This window comes from Crassostrea angulata, chromosome 7 (assembly GCF_025612915.1).
Source record: "Crassostrea angulata isolate pt1a10 chromosome 7, ASM2561291v2, whole genome shotgun sequence".
Classification (NCBI taxonomy): Eukaryota; Metazoa; Mollusca; class Bivalvia; order Ostreida; family Ostreidae; genus Magallana; species Magallana angulata.
The window spans coordinates 51469148-51486107 of NC_069117.1; the positions used below are offsets into that span (position 1 = coordinate 51469148).

A 16960-nucleotide genomic window follows, 5' to 3' on the forward strand; every position below is an offset into this window, starting at 1 on the left:
TACCTGTACTGCCTTTCTACCTGTATTATGAGAACGATACGAAGATGGTGGAGACGTATAATAGAAAATGACCATGTAGAATTAAACCATATAAAGATTCCAGGATAACTATTTTACGATTTATGTGTAAACATAACGTTTACTAGTAATGGGTATAGGTGTGTTCCGCCACGGGCCTCTGATTTCCTCTCAATTAGCCGTTAAATGTATATGAAGAGAGAAATATATGCACCCTATACAGTATATAGATAGGGTATATACCTCTCTTCCTATATTATTAAAGGGGCATGGTCACAATTTTACTCAAAAATATTTTTTCCAACTTTAATGTTTAAAACGTTCAGTAAGGTTTTTTTGATAGGCAACGAAAATATGGGTGTCTTCGTTGCGTTTTAAGCGAGTTACAGGACTTACAATTCTCTGCTCTGTAAACAAAGCTTTTGTTTACATTTTGAATGTTGAAGTAAAAATTCCAGTTTTAGACCTAAAATGAATGTGTTAAACGTTAGGAACTGTTTATTTATGCTTAAAATGAATAATATAGACACATCAGCTTGAAAAAGATTTTTTTTTACTTGTATATCGAACCTTTGTAAACTAAAACAGCGCACAAGCCTTGTTTACATGACAAAGAATTGTGAGCCCCGTATCTTGCTTATAACTTTAAGATTGTTTCTCAAATTTCACTTGATCAATAGATATGCATTCTTAAAGAATTGTAAATAATAAAAACAGAAAAAATAGAATTTGACCAAAATCGTGGCCAAGCCCCTTTAACGGCTTATTGATAAAAATTCAAAGGCCCGTGGTTCCACATGCACTTGTGAGATTTTAACTGCAAATCTTTACACATCTTTAAACATAGTACATTTCATTTCCCTTGTGTAATAAATGAAGCTACTGGAAAACGACTCCAATCTAATCATTATCAAAATTCGACCGAAGATATATTTGCACTAAGAATCAAATTGCACTAAGAATCAAACTCTGCGCGGGGTGTCATATCGACTTCCGTAAACAGGGTTATATTCATGATTTCATCTGATTTTTATAGGACGGTCATTAAATTGATATTTCGTAGACTTATCTCACATCTGAATTTACGCAGCACGCTGTGGGGTTGTAAGAATATAGTAAAAAGCAGTAACCAAACGATTCCAAATCATCCGACCATGCAGCAGTGATGTAAGGAGAGAAGACCGGTCCTTATATAGGCAGTGCGTGCTCTCCAATCTATTTACATTGTCCATAATAGAATTTTGTATTAATAAAATGTTTCAGATTTAAAAAAAAAACTTATGAAATTATATGAATCATAGTTAATTTCATTGCATAGAATAAGTATAAGTAAGCCGTGCATTTTTGCTATGCCTGTCCTTTTGCTAAGACAATCGCAAGCAAAATATTCGAAACTGGTTTTAAATTTTGAAAGAAAAAAATTGCACGTGAACGATTTCTATACAGTATAAAAGCATACAAAACGTATCGAATTTGACATGGGTAATATTTGCACTCTACTGCAAAGTTGTAAGGTACAAATTAAACGCTCTTGAGGTTGAGCTATGACCAGCTTCAAGTAGCAGTAAGAAGGGATAATTTAGCCTAGGTGTTATCGTTTAAGTGCAGTGCATGTAATAAAAAATATTGAAGAACTTGACATTGAGAGCTGTGTATAAACATCAACGTGTACCAGATTACCTGAATAAATTTAAATTCTGATTTGCATCAACAAATTTGACCAGTGTGTAAAGACAATTCCAGAAAACTGCACGTGGGTTTAGGAGCCTCCCCAGTTCCAGGTACCTCTTCAATTCCAGCACAATTCCTGGCCCACGCTGTGTTGTTTCGCCTACCTAGTTGTCAAAGGTCTAGCGCTATACCTTTGCAAATGTAAAACTAGAAATAATGAAATCCACGTGTTTACAAATGGTTTTCGTGTTCTTCAATTGTCAAAAGATTTGAACAAGTTCTATAAATAAGACTCGCTTTTCTGGACCTTTATGGTAAAAAATTTCTATATTTTCAACGTAACAAGCGTCCCCACCGAAAGCACCGAAGCCCCGACATAAAATAACCACGGTTACCGCATTTACGTTAACATTGTAAACCTATTTACAAGGAAATGGACAAATGTAACCCTTCGATTGCCACACCTGAAGCATGAATTCTATGCATTTTAGAAATACGACTAGAGTCTGGAGAAAACAATTATTGCTTAACCTTTGAGTCAACACACGATTTTACAATTAATTAGGGTTAAACCAAAGTCAATCTTTATAAGGTGGTTGTTAGAGTTTAACATCAAAGTTGGATTCATTTGTCTACAAATGTACAGAAAAGCTATAAAAATATCATATTTAATGCTAGCATATTTTAGACCACAAAACAGATATAGCAGGAAAAACCCTGATCTGATTTTGCGGACAGCCACAAACCACGGCAAGGGCGACAACTTTTACAGGGTACAAGGTACGGTGTCAGGTTGATTTTATTAATGGCAAGAAAATATAGTTTAAATCATGCAGAAGTTGATTTATGAAAATGAATGTGTATATTTAATCCATAAAGTGATTTGTGTTGATGAAATGCAACTCAGCTGTTTGATCGACGCCAGCACTTGATGATATGGACATTTCATACAATTTTATACAACTTGTCAATCAATGTATGACGAAGGGTATACGAGGTTAATCATGTCTATTTATTGCAGAAAGTTACTTGTTTTGAAGTTTATTGATTTATCATAGTTAAGAACTTTAATAGCTGTTGGTAAATTAAATCAGAACAGGTTTGTCATTTTTGGTAACAGTTTGATCCAGTGAAAAATTTGATACATAACAATTAATAAGTTACCGATGACTTACAACATTAGAAATCTGAGAAAAAGTTAGTTCAGTTGATATATGGCAGTGACTATGAGTTGTTTGATAGATAACAGCGGACAGGTTAATTAATATTAGTGGGAAACAACTAACGCAATTTTTACGCGCCGTCAATTGCAACTTTCTAATACATACGGAACTGTTGCTCCCAGGTTGTCCATCCGAAATTTTCAGAAGCTACATACCTGAAGCTAATTAAGTTGATTCATAACAGTTGGTGCGTTGATTCATGACAGTGAGTAAGTTGACTCCTATAAGCAAAAAGTTTAAATTTTTTGCTAATTTGAATCAACTTGCAAACTCCTGAATCAACTTACCCATATATTGTTACGATTTAATTCACCCACTAGCATGAATGAACTCATTCATGCGCGGATCTAGAGAGGGGTTAGGGGGGGTCCGGACCCTGTAAAATTCAAATTTCTTTAAATTACATTATAAAATTACCAAAAATATGCCCGGACCCCCCGGCAAACTCAAAAAACCGTCGGACCCCCCCCCCCCCCCTGGAAAAATTTTCTGGATCCGCGCATGTTATTTGTTTTTATGAATTAACTTACACACTGTCACAAATCAACTTAGCCGCTGTTATTAATCAACATAACCACTGTAATGAATCAATTTACCCGCTATCATTAATCAACTTACCCACTGTCATGTATCGTCTATAACTTACAGTAAAAAACCTACCAACTGTATTGAATCTACTTATTCACTGTCAAGAATTAACTTATCCACTGCCATGAATAACTTACCCGTTGTCATTATTAATTAACTTACCTACAGTCGTTAAACAACAATGATAGAAGGAAAGTTAATTCTTTACAGACAGTGGCTAGACTGATTCATAAAAGCAAATAAGTTTATTCATGATAGTGGGTGAATAAAATAATGATAGGAGGTAAGTTGATCCCTGACAGTGGGTGAGTTGATTCATAAAAGCAAATAAGTTGATTCATGATAGTTTGTAAATCAAATCATGACGATGGGTAAGTTGATTCATGACAGTGGGAAAGTTGATTTGTGACAGTTGGTAAGTTGATTCATCACAGTAGGAAAGTTGATTCATGACAGTGATTAAATTTTTAATGACATTTTGAAATTAAAGTTAATTCGTAACAGTAAGTTGATTTATTTAAATTGATTATGAAAAGTAAGTAAAATTCACTAAATTACTGTTAATGTACGTAAGTACGATAACTAAAAGAAACAGCCAAATCGTCTCCTGTTAGACTTTGAGTCTGATGTCGTCATGATTATTTCGTGCAGTCCGTTATTTTTCTTAGGTAGTTGTAGGTCTCGACCAATCGATAAACTGGGCGTGTCAAGTTTGGTCCTCTCACTTTCTTGTCAGTTTCAGCCGCTGTAGATTTCGACCAATCAATAAACGGGGCGGGTAGATTTCAATCTGGCTGTTTCTATAGAGCTATGAATTAACTATAAGTTTCCGTAAGAAATAGAGGGAGTGATACTTGTTGGATGTAAATATAAAAGGATTATACACATGTATATGATATGCCCCCCCCCCTAAAATTAACATCATCATTTTTTATAATTTTCATTTTGATCCAAATGCCCACAATTTAGATAATATGACATCATTAAGTTTACCTTTCCCACCATTTCCCCATTTTTGGCATAAACGGCTTTTTTTTCAACAGTTTTTTGTTCAGAAAACATTGAGCACATGCTTTAACAAACGAAGTATTTTTAATCATGTGCCATCATGAGGTGTATCTATCCAAGAATAATTAGAGCCAAAAAAACTATCTTTGTTCCATATTTCTTATTCAAAAAGAGAAAATGTAAGTTTTGACTGATTTTGATTTTATCTATATATAGCATCACTTCTAAAGTCATATACAGCCCGTGAGTGCATATACTAATATATGAAATAAATAGGTGAAAAATATATCTTATATCAACTCTTCTAAAAATTAACATTATATAAATAGTGCCTGTTTGGGAGGGTAACAGTTGAAATTGACACCCCGAGAAAACCATTGTCAGCCGACGCGAAGCGGAGGTTGACAATGGTTTTCGAGGGGTGTCAATTTCAACTGTTATCCTCCCAAACAGGCACTATTTATTTTGTTATACTGAATGTCTTTTTTAAAATTTTTAAGAAAATTTTACTGCTTTTATATAGGAATAACGTGAATTCTACAGCGAACCGTACGCGCATAATTTTCGCGCATGTAACATTTTTTAATGTTACCCGTTGCCAAGTGCGTTGCTAACGCTGAGGGTAATAGTAAATATTATTAACTGCGTCTTAACCAATCAGATTTCAGTATTTAACATGAAAGTATAACAAAACAATATAATGCACGTGAAACATTAATTTTTTGTAACATTTGTGCCAGTTTAGAACCGTTTCAACAAGAGCTTGGACTTTCAGTGGGATGTTACTATCTAGTTTGTTCATCAAAACAAGCTGTCAAATATTGACCTGCTTTCTTCTAATTAGCTAAGAGAAGCTCATTAATATTCATAGACTGTCAAAACCGGAAAGATCTGCTCTGCTGTGTGAAATTGACGCTGTTTCAGCGAAATATAACTCTCTGGGTGAAGTCGGGTGAGTGTCATTGCGTTCAATATATTCATCTCTATTAGCCAATGACTGGACAGTTAACCATGAGTAGACCCCGCCTTCGTCAAATCGGAGTTTGTCACGTACTGTCCAAATTCCAAGCTCTTGTTAAAACGGTTCTAAAACCAAGGAAAAGTTAATTACGACAGTTGCATATAAACATGAATCCATGACAACGGATAAACCTCCTAAAACAGTGTGAACAGTCAATTTTAACCCGGGTTTTCCAAAGGAAAAATCCGGTTATTGAAAAGGTGAAAATGGCGGGCGGGCGGGCGGCTGCCAAAACGGATACTGTGTACACAAAAGAAAACCTTTTGTTTTTTATTGAGAGCATTATATAATTATATAATAAACTTGACGGGTATTGAAATGTCAAGATATAATGAATGAAAGGAATATACGTGTTTCTAAAATTTGTAAGATGAATTCCTTTTAGAAATGAGTTCTAAACTTCCAAGTGACAAGAGCACATAGGAAAGTTTGGAGCAGTGAAGATGGAACATTCTCAAATGTAGTAAAATTGTCCTTTTTGACAGACATGCATTACTTATAATCTAAATTAAATGAATATCAATCATGTCCGAAACATGACAGATATAGAATATAAATCTTAGCATTTTAGGCATTTAATCCTTATCAATTTCATTACTGCAAATTTTAAGTATGAATGGGTCTAGACTCCATCCAAATACTACTTTTTGTTAAAAGTCTCAATCCATTCTGTGTCAAACATCTATTATTTCCATGCGCGGATCTAGAGGCGGGTGTCAGGACCCCTGAAAAATTCAAATTTCTTTAAATTACATCATAAAAAATAATTCTGGATCCGCGCTTGAATTTCATTGATACAAGTATTGTCAATGTATTAGTTAGTTTAGCTACAGGTCTGTAGCCCCCGGTCTGAATTTTTCCAGATTTGGAGCTACAGACATGCAGCTAGAGTTAGTTGAATGTTATGTGGCTTAGTGTGGCAAGCGGATGCTCTTATAACCTACATTTGAATGTAATGTGGTTTAGTGTGGTAAGCGGATGCTAAATAAAATACAGACTGTCAGTTAAGTGTGTTCGAATCTCACTGGATTTGGTTCACTTATTTCTGAGCTTGTATTCCTTATAGGTTGAACATTCATTTTTGCAATGCTTTTTTTAAAATATATAATAGTATTTTCAAAAATATATAATTTTTTTCTGGATTACGACAAAACCAGGCCTAATTACCAGTACCGGTAAGTGCCCATGTTAATGCCACGTGCACCCCCCCCCCTCCAGATTATTCGTTGCTACGTTGGAGAGGAATACATGATGGACATTTACCGATACACACTAAAAGTTTTGTTGGCTTTACATTCTGAATGCTGTAAATATAATCTAAAATGTCTAATATCCAAAATTTATATTCATATAAATTAGGTAGCTTTATCCCTTTTGATTTAATTTTCTACAGAAATGAAGACGTATTTTACTCCTAAATAATAAAAGACAGTACATGCAGATTTAGACGATCGGCACTTCCAAGTCAATAAGATACGTGGGAATTCTGTGCATTTATAAAAAATTCTCTTTGCCAGTCAAAATACTCATTACAAACAGAAAATATAAGATGCATCGGAGCATCTTTATGTTAACATAATGAAAACTTATCTAATAACTTGATTGTTGTCACTTTTTAATCACGGAACATTAATAAGCAGCTCAAACAAATCTCAAGCGTATTGAAAAACTGCTTACATAAACTATAAATTTAGGCTTGTTTTAAAGTAAATGAAAGATTTCGATGGGAAGCGACCATAATCTAGCACTGTCATTCAATGATTTGATTTTTCTTCTCATATTTTGACCTTACGGCAGCACGGAATCTCTATCCATTATAGTACCACTTTAAAGTGACTGTCTTTATACGTAATCCTGTTGTCACCAGGGTGCTGTGTCACCAGAGGACACCCTCATCAAATCTATAATAATACAGGAATCGCATTTCTTGATGCCAGCAGCACTTTTTCCAGTAAGACCTGATAAACTGAACTACTTATAGGTATTGAAATCGTGATGTTCTCCTGTTCTCAGAGATGCCACCTTGTCAACAATCTACGCACCCAATGAGATTCCAGTGAGACAGACATGATTTTAACTTTTAAGTCATGGTTCTTCATTTTAAAATAAAAATACAAAACTAATTGAATTTTTCATAAGATTAAAAATAAGTGTATATCAAGTTTTGGGTATTTTATAGAGCCACACTGTATTGACGTCACTTCCTATTTCTGCTTCGGGTTCGATGTTTGGTAGAGGAAATCTGCAGGCAACAACCCGTACATCTTCTTTACATTCTGCGATGATCTTCTTCTCAAGTTCTTTCATCTAAAATATGGATGAAAATGTCAATTGTGGTTGATTTAGAAAATCTCACAGATTATGAGATAATGTTAAATGCATCAACCAAATTAAAATACAACCTCAGAAAATACTTGAAGTATTTATCTGTAATTTACACACTATAGACAAATCATGTTTTATTTTTCTAAAACAATTCATTCCAATTTACAAAAAAAGTAAAAACCAAAAAATATTATAAACCCTGTGTTACATGTATCCGTTAGTCTGCAATAGGTTTTAAATTACTCCACTACTCAAAAAAAAAACCAACAAAAAAACAACCCAAAAACCATCAATGACAACAAATGAAAGTTAACCTACTTACCATATTCTGAACTCCAAATATAACAATGTTATCATACTGTTTGAGGCTATGCTGAAACAGAAATACTTTCTATTAAAGACTACAAGGAGAAGCCATTCCTTAAGAATTATTTTCATATCCATTAATTAATGCAAGATAACAGATTCATTTATTTAAAAAAAAATAAATGAAAATCTACAACTGTTAAAGAATTTTGTTAAAAACTTTCCCCAAATAAACTGAAAATGTCAAAGAACAACACATACTACCAGTTTGCTTGGTTCTTGCACTCACTTCAGAATTTCTCCAAAATTTTTCATCAAGTTAGACAAATTCATTACATATTTTAAACTAAATTAAATATTATATTTTAATAATACCTTATAATCACTGAATATGTATTAGCCTGTTCAGAAAAATTAACTACCCGATATTATATAAACATATGGCCATATCCACTTGGTCTTTATATCTATTTCTTCAGAAAATTCATTGTATTTTATCTAGAAAATAAGTCATTTTCTATATAAAAAACAATTAATTTTCTTTTTAAATTACAGGACTTGCACATTCCGGTATGCAATACAGTAAAACTGTCTGCCTGTGTATAAAGATACACATGGGTTTAGCTTTAAAAAAACTGCTTTTAAATGCATTGTTTAGTATATCTTGAGTTTTGTTTGATTCAAGTAGCTAAAATTAAATCATCCTGAAATTTTTCATTGATTCTTTTTTGTACTTATGGTACACTTTGCAGGGAATATTTCTTGATCGGGAGAAACTTGAGCTACAAATATTTACATTCTCCAGTGTCCTTGTCTTGTCCACTACGAAATGTTTTTGTAACATATAGTCCAATACATTACAAATGACATATTGTGGGCGCAAGCGAGGTTTGTACAATTAAACGAAATAAAAATAATATGAAAATGTCAATAATTTAGCATTTTAATATTTGAACAATTGGTAAAAATTATAATAAATATCAGTAATAAGGAATCATTCTTTGAATATTATGAGGTGATCAAATACAGTCAGATTTTATCAAATTTATTATAAAGCTCTTTGGGCTTCATTCAATTTGATCACCCCAATCCTTATTTGATCACCTTATAATACTCAAAGAATGATTCCTTATTCCTTAATGAGAGCAAGAATGCTATGGATTTTTACGGGCTGATTCACACCTTGAAGTGACCATATATTGAAAGTAATAATTTTATTTTTGCATTTCACTCCCTTTAATATCTTGGAAACATTAATATGGAATTCAGAGATAAATGTGCATATAAAACATAGGTAATCAAAGATATCAAGGCGCACTGAGACGAAGCATTACCAAAATGAGACCAATATGATCATATTGTATGAAAATCATATTTTTAAAATAATCGATATCATGATATGAGACAGGTGAAGGTAATGTCATGATATAATATACAAAATGATTCATTTGATATATATCGGGTAATTATCTTCATTTTATTAGTATTTATTTCATTCAACGATAATATGATATGATATCATACAAGATATCATACAAGCTAAAATGTTTTCTGTGATGTTTCATATCGCCTATGAAGATAGCAATTATTGAAGAAAATATTTACAAACATGTCACCTACAAACAGGCATATATATTTTTCTGCAAAACTCCACATGAAAAACAAAGAAAACATTTTATTGTTTAGAAATACTGATTTAAATAACTTTTACTCTGACCATACACTGCTACAAACTGAACAAGGGCATTGGTAACTATCTCCTTGTGAAATTACAATGCTTTTTTCAATGTGTTGTGAATCATGTTAACTCATTTGTTTATTTTGTTCTACGTGTATTGTTAACTTGCACATTAAATTTGAGTTGTACATAGTAATATATGTACAGTACGTGTACATGTACTTCATAATATCTGTTATCTTTGAACTTATTACAATGCTTAAGAAGTAGGCAAAGTTTAAGAAATCTCATCGTCTCAAGCCATGGTCTGGAGTCCCCATACCTCTCTCCTACCTGTGGCCGCTTGAATACACAAAGTATCGCATTCACTTGTTATCTGTTACATCACGGTAAACCTGTCTTAATTCTATTCACAGCACGCTATAACCCCATCAGCAGTTAACAGCATGTTTTTTGTAAACTGAGATTTGGTTATCAAAGATCAAATAAAAGATCAACCTCGAACCATGCTTTACTGGCATTGGTCAATAAACTATATACACTTCCTATGCAACGACAGGCAAATGGGAGAGGGTCATATATATATTGGCTGTGGTTTGCGACGATGGAAGAATCTAAGTTCATATACTAATGTTTTCTTTCAATCTCAGCCCCAAACTTTGATATACTAATAGAGTAACACAACTACGTACACATAATCAGAAATGCTATATCCCCTCATGCGAGGGGGTGATTAGGTCTACTCTACACATCTTGTAAAAACAACTGAAATAGGGAACAATATACCTTCCATAGATCTGTTCTGCTGTATGTGGCTTTTGAACTCAGACCTTGTCTGTATGTCTTAAACTTTGAGTAGAGCACCAGCCAAATATTCATCTCAACTCCATGAGCTGTGAAATTCCTCTTGGCAGCTTCTCTTACCTATATTGAGTAAGAAAATTGCTTTGACATTTGTAGACAATAGATGTGAATTGCAAAAATATATTTGACAAATATAGAACATGTAATAAAAAAAGTATTTAGATACTGCAAGATAGATAACTCTTAATCTATGCTGATCATATCATCAAGATGGTTAACTCTAAACAATAAAATCTCCATAATTGCCAATAATATCTCTTTAGGAATCCTTAACTATAGGTCAACTATCTCCTATACTCAGTTGATAATTTGTGCAATTAAAGTACACTCAAAACTTGTTTACTTATCAGATAACTATGATAAAGATATAAATAAACAATTCTGCTAAACTTATCCATAGTCACAACAATCCAGGTAGTTTATTTAAACAACTACCAAAATCCCTCCAACCTTTCTACCTGTTATATATTTATCTCCATCAATGTTGATAAGTGTTTTTTCACACAACAACATTGAATAAAAAACAATTTACAAATACATCATTTGATATACCATCTTGAATTCAATCGAGAGAGAGAGAGAGAGAGAGAGAGAGAGAGAGAGAGAGAGAGAGAGAGAGAGAGAGAGAGAGAGAGAGAGAGAGAAAAGGAGATAGAGAGAGAGGTGAGAGAAAATTTTGTAAAAAGTAGATCAATATGGACACATGTAACTATTGCATGTACCAGGTATTCAGGTACTTGAAAACAGTAGATCAATATGGATACCTGAAACTATTACAATAAAGAGAATATTGCTGACTACATGTACCATAAAGAGAATATTGCTGCCTACATGTACTACTCACCAGCCTGCCATCTCCACTACCCAGATCCACAAACTTGCCCTTCCTGCCTTTAAGAGCCCGGAACACATTCTCCACCTGCTCTTCTGTGGCGGGTACAAAGGGGAGGCATATCCTCCTGAGGGCTGGGGTAATAAATGGCCCAGCAATCAGGTGAATACCAAATACAACTCCTGCTAAAGTTCCAGTTATTACGTAGCCTAAGGAATAAAAACACACAATTACCATTCAAAACTAAAGTTTCGGCAAAATTTCATATCCGGCCGGCCACTTAACTGTTCATCCTGCATACTTCATAAAAATATACTTGTGCTTTGTTTAAAACATGAACCTTAGCTATATATATATATACACACACAAACACACCAGAAAGTAATATATATTGCTCTTACAACTGTCCATGTCTGTTGCCAGAACTCACCATGGCAATTTCAAGTAAACAAGGTAACCCGAAAGACTTCAAAATGCGAAAATTTATCTATAGGTCGAGGTAAGTAAATGTCTAAGGGCATACGGTGCTAATATTTCTGTATTTTTTATAAAGACAAGTGCTGACTTTCCATGTTGGTTTAGCAAGTTAAAATTAGTTTAACTATGATTTAATTCTATTGTCATGATATACCTGAGTACGACTTTTCCTTCGGCTTGCTGCTGGTTGAACTGGCCTCGTTTACAATGGGTTCCATTGTTCAAGTATAAATCTAGTAAAAGGACAATAAATCCACATCATGCCATCGTTAAATATATACATTTTCTTATATTGAAAAACAAGCAGGTGCCTCATATGAAATACAAATACAATTATACCAATACTGTATACAATATTTAAAATAATTGTTCATTTAACAAGTTTCAATCTAACTTTTAATTCATACCACTCTGAACTTGATTGTATTTAATAATACACATGCCCAATAAGTGCAATTTATGAACATTCGTTTGGTGTTTTAATCAGAGACATAAATAACATGTCCCTGGTTTAATGCTTTAGTGTTATAATTCTTACCAGCCCGAATTTCCTTTAGTTCACAATTTAAAAATATGCATCTACACCATCTAAGAAGTCGGATATATTTCTAAGCGTCACATGGGGATTATTGTTTTTCAGATCTCTAAGTGTATATCCAAGATTTCATAGCTGAAGTTTGCATTAATGTCTTTTGACACTAAGTACTGCCACTACCAACCGGCATGACCTACGATTTTGTTAACTCGTTCATTAACATATTCCATTACACATATAAAAATTATGTAGATTTCCTCAATATTGTTTACAGAGTTTAATAATTACACTATAACAGGTTTATGTTTTACTGATTTGAATCCAGTTAATATTTTAATTTTTTCCCTTTTAATTTTCTTCGTTGTTGGTCTGGATAATCTAAATGACTGTGTATCATTTAAATTAAACAAAGATCATGACACAGCCTGTAAACAGATACAACCTGCTAAACAATTGCCAAAACTATGACCAAATATCCAGCATATAGATTCAAAATACTTTGAGTCCCTAATCTAATGATAAACAATTCTGCATTTCAAGTATAAACTGGTTCTCAGGGAGTCTCATAGTATTAAACTAAAAATCATGAGTACTTTTTGTGAACATTTTAAATTTGAGGGCAGGTTGTGTATATTAGAAATGTGTGATCCAATATTTCAATATACCATGCATGAAAAAAAAACCTAGAAAATTGCTTGATTGCCAAAAAGTCTTCATGATTTACCTTATTCAACACAAACAAGTAAGTGCAGAAATAAAAACCATCAACTATTCTTTTAATATTTCACAGTTTTATTTTGTTGTTGTCACATTCACTTAGACTTCAGTCCACTTTTCTTTACAACAACTGGTTTCTGGCTCTTCAAGAGAGCACTGGCCCTTCTTACAGCAGCCTATAAAAAGAAGTAAATCATTACCATTTGGAAATTTCAGACCTAAAACTTTAATACAAGAAGCCCTATCATGTGATTTTAATTACATCGGTGCTGCTCTTGCTACAACAGGTACAGTGGTGTAGCAATAAGATTTTACCTCAAATATTGAAGAAAAGTTCTTTTTTCACAGATAATGTATGAATTATTTAGACTAGGATGTCTTATTTATTAATATTACGTTCAGTAATGTAAATTTTTAAAAATTTTACAGTTGCTTAACATTGTGAATCCTTTTTTAAAGTGCAAAGCATAGCTCAGCGCTTTATTTTCGTTAGACTTCTACTTCCGGTTCATCAATTAACCGCCCCCTATGAGCATAAGTTTACATCATTTAAATTTACATCATTTAAACTGGTTAGGGAACCAGTTTTAGGAGTTTGTGCACGTAACTGCACGGGCTATTGTGAACCTAATGTACAGGCAATTGTGAATTTACATACATCATTGCAGGAGCTGCAATGCAGTGATGAGGAAATATAGTGTGTATACAGAAGCTGAAATGTTATATACATACAGAAGCTGGGTTAGCGCTTTTCAGTACTATCAGTACTTTGATTAAAATTCACTTTAAACATTCGTAACTTGCAATCTTCCAATCATAAATAGTGTTATTCTGTAGATTTTATATTTGAGCTTTTATTATATTTTTGAGTTCTCATTTCTCTGAGCAATGCCTCGAACAATACTGTGTTATCACATGTTTTAAAAGATTTGGGTTATGTTGTAGAAATATTGCATATACAGTGTATACAGCTTTTCATTTCAGTATGCAGATTTTACAACTGCAAAATATATTCTACGTGTCCCTGTTTATCTTTCTAAACTTGAGACATTTAAGACATTTCAACTAAATCTTAATTTTTCCTGTGTTCGTGTATTATGTTGTAAATTAGCATGGCACTTATACATGATAACCTAAAATTTCATAGTACAAAATATCATGTGGACTTTTATTGAATGATTTGATAGACAGCAAATCATACAGATGTTTATCATACATTTGAACACCTCTTAAGTGATGTCTGCAGAATGATGATGATTATTGAATAGTGTATCATACATGAGCAGATTTCCTAGCATGATTTTAATAAATTACATTTCATTGTTTCACTTCATAGGTTTCAAAAAATTTCATATGAAAAGTAACATCAACTCACAGAGTACAAGCTATAAATCAAGAAAAATTGTTCTGAACTTTCAGTACATTATTTCAAAGTCTCACCATTTTCAGATCCTTTCTGTAGCTGTTGTTACGAAGGGTTTTTCTGATAGTGCTGAAGGTTTGGCGGGACCCTCGTTTTAGCTCTACTTTGTTGTAGCTTGATCCAGGGCGTTTACCAGCTGTAAATCACAAATATTGGGAGTAAATATCGAACAACAGTAATATTTCAATTAAAAAAAAACAATCTTCAAACATATTTGTTAGCATTCGGCATGGATTTTCACTGAATGTAGTCAATAGAAAACTTAGTATAATTCTATTACTCTGATGTATAAAATAACTGAATTCAAATTGCCAAACGATAATGAAGTAAAAATGTAAATATAAGAATCAAGATCTTTTGAAAGAAGTGGACTCTAGTCTGTACCCTTCGACTTCTTTGTTACGAGGACAACCCCCTTTCCATCCTTGGCTGGGACAACCCCAACAGTCTGACGGTTGACCAGTCCATTGTAACGGAAGGAGTTTTTGGATTTAAGGTTATTTTGCTCCTACAAAACAATTTAAGCAACATCATTCAGTTTTTCAAATTCCTCAAAATATGAGACATGCAACTTCCTAATTTTATAACATAGATAAAAAAAGTTGCTATAAAAACTTTCACCCGTAACTGTTTAAAAAACATTGATATAATAAATATGACTTCTTAAAATGCAATTAATAGATTAAAAACCTGTAGATATTACTGTAAAGTCCTATTTAACATACCCTGCTGTATGTTTGTCCGTTTCCTTTTAACAGAAAACTGGAGTTGTTTCTGATGATCAACCACTGAAGGTCTGGGGAAGCCATGTCTGTGTGAAATTTCTACATGAAAAACAATATCAATATTACAATTTTCATTTTTAACTTTCAACATTTACCAGTACGTTTCATTACTCACATAAGTGCAAGTTATAAAAGATTATCAACCTTGAATTTGCAGATTAAAATAATTATCCATGTAGTTTTCTTGTGAAGTATATGCATATAATCAATGCTAACAATTACAAAAGCCATTTTAATTGAAATTATTTTTATTTTGCTGGTGTTTTTGTTTTTCTTCAAGAAATTTTACACGACCAAGAGAATTATAGTTTGATATTACACCAGATGGTGGAATGGACTATATGGGAAGAAGAATGGCAATGATATGCATATAATAATATATACTGAAGTTTTCCTGTTTGCTCCTGTTTGGTTAGATTTCCTGTAAGCCTATAAATTTTAAGACTGATCCCCAAGAAATTTTGGATATATAGTATACAGAGGAATTAATCCATATAAATGGTACAGTAACAGAAAGTTGTTTACCAAAAGTTGTTGCATTTCATCTATTCTAATGCAGATTTAACATATTTTATAGCAAAATAAAAACTTCTTTATTTTTACTCTTCATAATTTATTTCCCATTTGGGACATAAATATCCCAAATGAGTTATCATATCCTGTAATAAACTTGTGTACATAACTTTTGAAACAAGGTAAAAAAACCTTTTATCAATCGATATAAGAAGTTGTAAACTTCTTTAAATCTTAAGCACATTGATTTCATTTATAGCTTACTACTGAATTCATCATTGTATGTATGTATAGTATACCTGTAGTAGAATATGGTTTAATGAAATAATTCTAGATTAATTGACTGCTTATATTTTGTCATGTACAATAATCATTTTCTTGCTGTTCACAAGCAACTACCCCCCCCCCCCCCCCCCCAATACCAGAGAATGTTGCCGAAGAAACGTTTCAGTTTAATTACTATGTCCAAATAAACAAAATCAAAGATGAAGCAAATTGGAAACATTCATAAATATATAAAATAACATGTATTTTTCATTATATTTGACAAATAAAACCAAAAATTTGCTATCGGATGAAAATCCATGCTGACTACTCACTTACTATTTGAAAAAGAGGCCGACTTCCGGTTAAAAATTTACGAGTAACTCGTTCAAAGAAATTAATTTCTTCCACAAAGCAGGCGATTCAGGTAACTTTTCTATTTCAGCAGCTGACAGTGGCGTCGCAAGCAAATTGAAAATTGAAAGTGGGGGGAGGGGGGGGGCTAGACTTATAAAAATTCTTGACAAGCCAAAAAAAAAAAAAAAAAAAAAAAGGAATTTTCGCGGTCCCCCCCCCCCCCCCCCGTTCTGATGCCTACGGTTGATGAAATCAAACATTTTACATAAGATTTCACATAAGATGTGCATTGATTAAAAGTTACATCTGAAAATTTAGGGGGGAAGCTGATCATTCATTATACCGTGATGCATCA

The 16960-nt window shown here is 32.9% G+C and overlaps 3 protein-coding genes across 3 annotated transcripts in view; all 3 read right to left on the reverse strand.

Moving 5' to 3' along the window:
* Window positions 1-16960, reverse strand: part of LOC128156214 (FAD-dependent oxidoreductase domain-containing protein 1-like) — a 312439-nt gene that overhangs the window by 45869 nt on the left and 249610 nt on the right. The gene's annotated exons all lie outside the window — the stretch shown is intronic.
* LOC128156231 (ATP synthase subunit C lysine N-methyltransferase-like) lies at window positions 7598-12764 on the reverse strand. Its single transcript, XM_052818291.1, has 6 exons — window positions 12550-12764; window positions 12166-12244; window positions 11547-11743; window positions 10625-10762; window positions 8177-8227; window positions 7598-7836 (listed from the first exon to the last, which is right to left on the reverse strand). The coding sequence occupies exons 2-6, from the start codon at window positions 12227-12229 to the stop codon at window positions 7687-7689; spliced, it is 600 nt and encodes a 199-aa protein (XP_052674251.1). The 5' UTR covers window positions 12230-12244; window positions 12550-12764; the 3' UTR covers window positions 7598-7686.
* On the reverse strand, window positions 13318-15563 carry LOC128156233 (60S ribosomal protein L28-like). The gene is made up of 4 exons (XM_052818292.1): window positions 15412-15563; window positions 15071-15194; window positions 14704-14822; window positions 13318-13439 (listed from the first exon to the last, which is right to left on the reverse strand). Exons 1-4 carry the CDS (start codon window positions 15493-15495, stop codon window positions 13359-13361), a joined length of 408 nt encoding a protein of 135 aa, XP_052674252.1. The 5' UTR covers window positions 15496-15563; the 3' UTR covers window positions 13318-13358.